The sequence below is a fragment of the Cyphomyrmex costatus genome, unplaced genomic scaffold, assembly GCF_001594065.2.
Source record: "Cyphomyrmex costatus isolate MS0001 unplaced genomic scaffold, Ccosl1.0 scaffold172, whole genome shotgun sequence".
Classification (NCBI taxonomy): Eukaryota; Metazoa; Arthropoda; class Insecta; order Hymenoptera; family Formicidae; genus Cyphomyrmex; species Cyphomyrmex costatus.
The window spans coordinates 183455-192423 of record NW_017275737.1 but is presented as its reverse complement, the minus strand read 5'-3'; the positions used below and the strand labels follow the sequence as shown (position 1 = coordinate 192423).

General features: G+C 30.8%; 1 protein-coding gene across 1 annotated transcript; it reads right to left on the bottom strand.

Moving 5' to 3' along the window:
• Positions 1-2508: 2508 nt before the first annotated feature.
• On the bottom strand, positions 2509-6763 carry LOC108771996 (gamma-glutamyl hydrolase B). The gene is made up of 8 exons (XM_018537426.1): positions 6609-6763; positions 4836-4959; positions 4368-4418; positions 4221-4295; positions 3974-4128; positions 3018-3124; positions 2736-2885; positions 2509-2586 (listed from the first exon to the last, which is right to left on the bottom strand). The coding sequence occupies exons 1-8, from the start codon at positions 6694-6696 to the stop codon at positions 2572-2574; spliced, it is 765 nt and encodes a 254-aa protein (XP_018392928.1). The 5' UTR covers positions 6697-6763; the 3' UTR covers positions 2509-2571.
• Positions 6764-8969: the final 2206 nt, after the last annotated feature.

Sequence of the window (8969 nt, the reverse complement as noted above, 5' to 3'; positions counted from 1 at the left end):
CGAGATAATATTTTTTGTAAAAAAAAATTAATTATTTACAGATTACGTCGTTCGACATTATTAAAATTAATCTAAGATGCGTAAAGAATATTAAAAATTATTCAATTTAACTCGTGATATTACTGCGGTAGTTCAGTAGAACTTGCGTTTCAAGTCTAAAAAAATTCGGCACGTAGTTAAAAAGACTATATGCATACTACGTATATTTACACGCAATTATAGAAGCACCCAAGATCCAGCTTGACTGTTAAGGCTTGTTTCTCATTGGTTTTATTTCTCACGGTCTTATAAGATTTAATATAGTAAATTAAGAGTTGCATCTTCACCAAACAAAAATAAGGTGACGTTATGCTCTCTTTTCGAGGTTGAATTTGTATGCAAGTCTATGCATATAAATATTTGTCAAAATTTCAGAATGGATGACCTTTTTTTGTGACGTTTTTTGAAATCGTAATTTTTTTAACTATTGTAATCTCGTTTATAAGTTAAAAGTTTATAATAAGATTTGTGTACAATTAGTCAAAGAAGCGCGTCTCCAAGCCCTATCTATCACTAAGTATATTATATATGAAAAGTTACATTTTCCACATTTTTTATCTTATTCTGTCGTTAACCCACCGTAAAATTTTACACACGTGTCTCTCTCTCTCTCTCTCTCTCTCTCTCTCTCTCTCTCTCTCTCTCTCTCTCAGTATTTCAACTTTATTGTATAAAAAAATTAGACATTTCTATAGTTGAACTCGATTACTAAAAAACCACCTTAAATTAATTACATCTTGTTTTCATCTAACATACATCCATGCAAATAAAAGATCGTTGAATCTGTTTAAAAAGTATTGTACAACATGATAGGAAGAATAAGACGTTTGTGTACATGGAAAAAATGTGCGACATTTTTATTTCCTATTTTAAGAATTGACACTACATCTCTTACACATTATTTTCTATAAGGAGATTAGGGTAATTGTCCCGATTACTGTTATTTTAAGCATATAGTAGTAATTGATATGCTTATTTTGAAGTTTCAAGATATACGTATAATAGAGACACCAATTTTAAAATTAAAACTTTACTTAGTAACTTTTACTTAAAGTAAAAACTTTAATATACATAAAATAAAAACACCAAGTTTGAAAACTAATTATTTAAATATAATGAAAAAATAGTTTTTGTTCAAATACTACACCTTCATTTACTGCACACTGTATCAAAATCGTCCTGTAAATAACTCTTATTTATGATCGATTTTCTTTGTCGTTAAAAAATTGAGTTACTTCTTTCTAACATCTCTCCCAGGCGTCTAAGGTAGGCTCCCACTACATTACCTTACTGATGAGTCCAGTAGTGGAAGCCGGGACGAAACGCTAACTCGTGATATTCTTCACAAATTTCTTATTTCTCTCAGTTTTAAATTTATTTCTTTCTTTAATATTTAATTTAAGATTTTAATATGTCTTTAAACATATTATTAAGATCTTGTTAGATGCTATAAGCATCAAAAATTTGTGATATTACTACGGTAGTTAATAGATTTGCGTTTTAAGTTCGACGGATGTTCGGCGCGCAATGGGGGGGGAACTACTTACGTGGTATATAATATTCACATTCTAATATCTTATATATGGTCGCACCAATAACCGCGGAATAGCTCTCATTAGCCTGATTTTCTTGTTATTTGAAATTGAGTTTCGATTAAAAATATTAGTTATTTCTAAAAATTTTAATTAGAAGTGTACTTATGTATATTTATTTACATTAACTAAATTAGATGAAGAAAGATATCTAAATTAATCTTCAACATTCCAAACTAAATATATGCATTAATCATTGTATAGAGAAAAAAATATCTTTAAAATACTTAGAGATGCCTACAGCAATATTTACCACATTGTTCATTAAAGAAAATCACTTAAGTTTCTTTAATCAAAGACAGCAAAGTTGATAGTAATTAGCGCACTGGTACATATATTCATGCATAACAGGATTTTCATTTATTGTTGGCAGTAATGCAGACAAACCTTAAATGATTGCCCCTAATACTGCCATTTCAATAAATTAAATAAACAAATAATCCATAACTTTTTTATGCTTATTTTATTTAAATATTTAATTATAAAATTGTTTTAGTATATATAAAAAAGTAAAAATACCACGTTTGCTTGCACTTTCAATCATGCAGTTCCACTTCACTTATAATTAGAAAAACATGAAATTTGCATCTTCAGCGATATTCCTAATTTCTTTAATTATTTTATAAATGTAAAACATCGAATATCTTATACAATTGTGCTTACATTTATATATTACTTATTAATATTATTAATATAATTATAATTTAATATTAATAATATTAATAATATTTTTAATGTATAACAATCTCTTTTAATGTATTTCATCTATTAAGTATAATGTTGAAAGAGTTATAAAGTGGAATTGGGATAGTTACCCTATTACAATTACTGTTTTTAAACAAGTAACACTGCTGAAAAGATGAATTCTGTAGCGCTGTGTAAGTAATAGGATAGTTGTAGATCAGACTCTGCTCCTCTTCTTGTTTCATTCGAAATTTGTTCAAATTTTTACGAGCTGCACAAAGAAAATCAATTTTATTCTTTCACACGAAACAAAAATTGACAATATTGATTGTCATATTTACTCTCGTTAACGAAGAAATTGGCGAAATATTGAGATATTTTAATAGCATTAGTTCCGTGAGGAATATTCTTTCCGGTTACCCATTCGTAAATATTCTTTTCCGGATGGAACTGCAATCCGTAGAACGGGAACTGCCTATGTTCCAATGCGGAAATGAATTCCAAGCCATTTTTATCATGATTTAGTGACAATACGTGAAATTCATTGGTTAAATTGACACGGCGTAAATCCTAATAAAGCATAGAAAAGCACTCTATTTAGACTTAATATTACATTAATTTTTTGTATAATTTATGTTGTATAATTGTTTTTCTTAATTTGCATTCTCAACACTAATAATTTTTTTTAGAAAAAGAAAATACCTCTTTCGTGACGCAAAAGTGATGATAATTCGGTGTAACATTTAGTGTTTCCAAAATCCTGAAGACATCTGGTGGCACGTTCTTAAATAAATTGCTTTTTCTAACATCTGAAAAAAATTCACATTTCTTGAACAAACGGGTTCAGACAAAAAAGTAACTTTCGTTAATCTGAAAATAGTTCCGTTAATCAGAATAATTGAGACATATCTTATGGTTTTGGACATGCGTGTTGTTTGGGCTTCTAGTTCTTCTTGTTTTTTTTTATATAAACAATATTTAAAATATTCTTCTATATCTCAAGTAAATCATTACCTATTATTAATTACATTTTGTATCATTTTATAATTTATTATTGATATTACATACGCACGTGCATAGATTTTATTCAATATTCTAAAAGACAAATGAAATTTGTATAGGTAATGAGAATACAGCGCGATATTTGGAGCATGGATCGCAATTATTATCTTATATTAATTATTTTAATTTATTAAACATTAGTTTTTTCAGAACATTTTGGCTCAACTTCGGCAATAACGATGTAGATCAGGCATATCCAATCTAAGGTCCAGAGCCAAGACGCAAAGTCATCGACGCAAAAGAATTCAATGTGGGTAAGATTTTATAGATTAAGCCATTAAAATGTTCATAAGCGTCGTTCAGATGCATATCAACACTTAACAACCTCCGAACGTTACACTCCATATTGTAATAACTATTTACGATTAACTAAAAAAATATTTTTTAAATGAATACTTTTTCGGCAAAAAAAGATTACAATTAATAAACATGATAAAAAAAGATATTTTTATTTTGTTCTTTATTGAGGTATATTCATCATCTTTAATATATATATTTTCATTTTGCAAATGACTGAAACGCTGTCACGTTCTCGTGTATTCTCAACATTCTCGACTTGTCAACAAAAGTAAAAAATTATTGTGAAAAGTATTTACCATCTGTGAATTCTAGTGGAAGAGTCTGATCGTTGCTGGAGCATCGCGTTCTGTGCTTGACGCCATTCGCGGCAACATATGTCAAGAGCTCAAAACCAAGGCAGATACCGAATATTGGGAAGTATTTGCCTTCTGCATTGATGCGCTTCACAATTCTATCACAAACAAATAAAAAATAGTATACATATATTCGAATGATTGGAGACACTTTCAATACATTACTATTGTCCTTTTATTTTATAATTACCTGTAAATCGTCTTGCCTGCATCAGCATATCCATTTCTCTGAGAGAAATCCGCCGATCCTCCTGGCCATAGAACCCTATATAGAAAAAAATTTTGAAACAGTTATACGTACTTAACAGCGTTGAAAGTAGTAAAATATATTATATACCCGTTGGTTTTGCTCAAGATGTCCTCATAGTATGATTTGTCTTTACCAATCCTATAGAAAGTTGTAATATTTTAATTTATTATTATATAATTATTATAATTGTTAAATCAAATAAAATATTAAGATATTTTCTATAGCTATGAATAGAGTTGGGGAAAGTAATCAGCTTGTTTTTTGTAATGAAGTTACTGTTACTTTTTTAAATAACTTAACTTCGTTTCTGTCTCTTTCCTTTTATTTATAATATAACTTAAAGTTCTATTCTGTAACTCTTACTGATAGTCCCGTATGAGAAGGAATTTGAGAAACTGTCACAAGTGAGAATTGTCGATTTGTGAAAAAAAAGTTATAAAAGTAATTTTTTTTAATTTTAGTAAATTTTTTTCAAAAATTGAATTACGTAAGAAAGATCATTTATTCAGTTCAATGAGTATAATGACAAGAGAAGACAACAACTTTTGTGATTACCAAATCGGTATAACTCGAGCGCCGGCACCTTCTACGAATTTCACGTACGATGCAGCGATGTAGCTGTGATACTGATTATCACATATTTCATTTATGGTTTCATTTATCTCCTGCGTCAGGATACCTTAAACGAAAAAGAAGCAAATATTATTGTCAACGATAATCACTTTGAAAAATACTGCTCTTCGAGAAAAATCGATTATTTAGATAAGTTTTAAGCAATTTGAATTCTCAAAATGTCAAAATATTAGAATATATATTCTGAGAAGTTTAGAATAGAGAATTGAAAATAAGAGAAATTAATTTTTTAAAGTCCATACCTCTTTACATCAATTCGTTAATCTAATTATTGAACAATATAAAAATCTCTCTTGTTAGACTGTATATGTGAGAACACGATCACAATAAGAAATAGGAATTAAAGGTCCATAATGGTCAAAGCTGAATCTTTGTACTTAGTAACTTAAGTAATTCAATGTGAATTTTATACACACACACACACACACATACACGATATACATATATATATATAATATATTTGTAGTTATTTTTTAACTACTCCCCGAAATTTAAAAAATGCAGCTAAACTACCGAAATAATATCATAATAAAATTTTTGAGACTCAATAAGCATCTATATTACAGGTCTTAATATAATAAAAATCTATGAATAAATTTATTCATTGTGAAAAATATTCTGGCCGATCAGAGTTGAACCTCAAATTATCATTAAATAAATTCGTTTACATTAAATGACTTCCCCCTCGAATCAATTGTCAATCGGGCGATTTTCGATTAATTTGGCTTAAATCAATCATCAATTGAATTACGCTTAAGGGAATGCTATGGAGTGACCGAATTACCGAGATATTGTAGATTGATAAAAATCTCCGAATTTACTTAACAGACTCAAAAATCCTTTTACAGGATTAAAGTAGACGCAAAATTGGGAGGTGCTGTAGTGAACTTTATACGAAAATCGAAAAAGGATAAAAATTTATATTTTTTTATTTCTCTCGTAAAACTGTTATCTGACGTAGATATTTTTTTAAAAAGTTTTGTAACTTGTATGAGCAAAACCGATAGCACTTAGCATATTATACGTAAACAAACATAATACTGAATTTATAGAACAAAGATTGAAATCTTAACAGAAAAGATTTATATTCATCCCCGCAAAATTACGTCCCTGTGCAAAGATTCAGAATGGTAAACAGAGCAGTTAGTAATTGTGTTTAGCAATAGGTGCTTGATCTTGCAAAAAGATGATGTTGCAATATGTTAGATAAGAACAGAATTATGCATTTAAATAAGTAGAAAGAAACCTGAAAGAGGGAAAATGTGGACATGTCGTGTTGCAGGCTATACGTAAAGTTGGCTCCTTCTACTATTAAAAATATAAAAACGACCATTACCATTCATTTGGTGGTGTTTGGTAGTCCATTCCGGACGTTTGAGTTAAAGATATAACGAAAAATAACAAAAAAGGCGAACACGCGTGAATTGTTTGTCCCCCCCTTATTTCTAAAACTTGGATTTGCAGACTGCACATAAATAATTACTGTAAGCATTTGTTTGATGGTCTCTTACTGACGTTTGGTAATCCATTTCGAAGGTTTGGTAGTCGAAATTATAAATGAAAATATTTAAAAAAAGGATATACGCGCGTTCGTCTTTTTTTGACACTTTTCATTATATCTTTAATGACGAGATAAAGATATACAGTACCTATATAGCGATTTAATAGGTCCAAAATTCTTTCAAAAATGTTTACCGATAATTGGTCGATTGTTCACTGTTTCCGTAGTTTTCATGATTGTAAAGACAAATATAGTAAATAGAAATGTCCATAGAGAGTTCATTATGAAATATATATAACAAAATTGTAATTGTCTTTCTAAAGAAACGATAAGTGAAACAACTATAACACTTTCGCTGTCAACTGTTAGTTGAATGTTACATAACTAGGCATATATAACATATAATAGTTTACTTGATGGTGTGTACATATAGGGTGTGGTACACTTGGCGCAATAAATGCTTCAAAGCTTTTGATTGATTAATCAGAAGAAAGAATTTTATTAAGTGACCAATCGAGATAAGCTTCGAAGCATTCGTAACATTTTTTGATTGGTCAATTATAATAAATAGAACCATAGCCATAAATACTTCAAAGCACTTTTTTATTGATTAATTAGTAAAATTCTTTCTTCCAAATAGTTAATCATATACTTCGGAGTATTTGTAAAGTATCGTACTTTGCCAAAGAGTGTATTGGGGGATTGTTGCTATCAGCGTCATGAGTGCAAACGTTACCAACACTGTTTGTAGAGCTAATTAGAACTCTCTAGATTTACAAAAATAGCGCGATGCTTTTATCTTAAACAATTAGTATTGTATTTAAGTGCCTAGACACAGTATGCTTTCCAACAAGCGACACAATACAACACAGTGATCATTTCATTCTCGTTGGCCAACAATAAAGACGTACTGATACATATTGTGTCACACCGTGTCATCTGTGTCGTTTGTTGGAAGGCCCCCAGAGAATAGTCGACTAAATGTTGATCTTAAAAGTTGACTAAAAGGGTTGACTATTAAAGCCCTAAAGACAATGCGAGGCAATAGCGATAGCGATAAGTTTCAACTTATCAGAAATCGAATACACCGGAATACACATTTTTGATAGGTTGAAACTTATCGCTATCGCTATTCCTTCGCATTGTGTTTAGGGCTTTAGACGTCAAACTGCAACTCGTGCTATATAGGTTCTATGCTATATGATTTTATCGACAGAGTCAGAAAGTGGATGCAGCCACGTAATTCCCAAATCGAAAATGGATGTACTGGCGGTAATGTACGAGCGATTTCGACGGTAACAAAAAGACCGGCATGGCCTCTCTCAGGTTTCTCTTTAAAACTATAGTATGTGATTCATGGATCATTTCTTACACCAGGAAGTTACAAAGAAAAGCACCTTATCTTAAGACTGCGTACAATCAAAGAACAGAAAAAGAGAATAAAAATTTCAGCCAATCAGAAATGATGCCCTATGGAATACACAGTTTCTGATAGGTTGAAATTTTTATTCTGTATTCCTATTCCTCGATTGTGCACAGTTCCTAACTGTAATTTCGCTACAACGAATTACTTTTATTCTCTGCGACATTGTCATACAATATCGGATTCTATAATCAAAATTAATCTTCAATATTGATTATAGAATGTAAAGCATCTATACTTTACAAATGCAAGTCAATATATTGATAATCTATTTTATGCCCGTATTATGTTAATGGTTTGTGCTACTATGGGTTACGTTACGTTTTACGGCCTCTCTACGGTGATTGACAGATTCTTTTACTGCTTACGTTTTATTGGTTTGCGTTCTTTACGTGTAGGAATGAGAGGGAAAAGGGCAGATATAAGTAACATTTCGCGAATTATTATATTCTTTATTGTCTATCGGCAACAAATAAAGTCCAGGATTTGCTCAACTTTAGAAGTGAAATTAATAGGGGATAAAAAAAAATTATTCGGAATTCTCTCTCTTTAACAAGAGCAAGTAATTTTATGATCGGAAGCAATATCCTTTTTCTATATGGAGGGATTATCGTGATGACATTGTACGATATATTCCAAGCGCTGACGTAATCCCATTCCGTCTTCCTCCGTCTCCATCGCCTACATTCTCCAACCTCCCACTTCAAGCCTACAGCATTTTTCTCGCAAGTTGCGTGACCGCGTGACGTCCGGCTAATCGAACAAGAAACAGAGAGAGGATATACGCGATCTTTCCTTCTTCATCTCTTTTACATCCTACTCACTCATTCACTTACTTTCACTCTTCTTTTTCCTTATATACATGCTCATTCCGTTTACTTCTTTCTTTTCCTTTCAATTCATTTATGTATTGCCCATATCTGTTTTATCGGCAATCATCTTGAGCTATATGTTCCAATTAATGCTCACAATGCTCGTGAAATCATATTCCATCCTTGTTGTTTATTATAAACGTTAAACAAGGATGAACAATGCTCGCGAACGTTGCGATCGTTAATGTGGAACGCAGCCTTGGTCATTTATATACGTACCGGTCGCAGCTGTTTCCTTTAGATTTGTTCGCGTCGCGTGC

Coding starts and splice junctions, on each gene's coding strand:
- LOC108771996 (XM_018537426.1), bottom strand. CDS start 6,696: ATGAACTCTCTATGGACATTTCTATTTACTATATTTGTCTTTACAATC. Junction 3,125..3,973: donor TCCACTAGAATTCACAGATG/GTAAATACTTTT, acceptor AATTTTTTTCAG/ATGTTAGAAAAAGCAATTTA. Junction 2,886..3,017: donor ACTTTTGCGTCACGAAAGAG/GTATTTTCTTTT, acceptor ATGCTTTATTAG/GATTTACGCCGTGTCAATTT.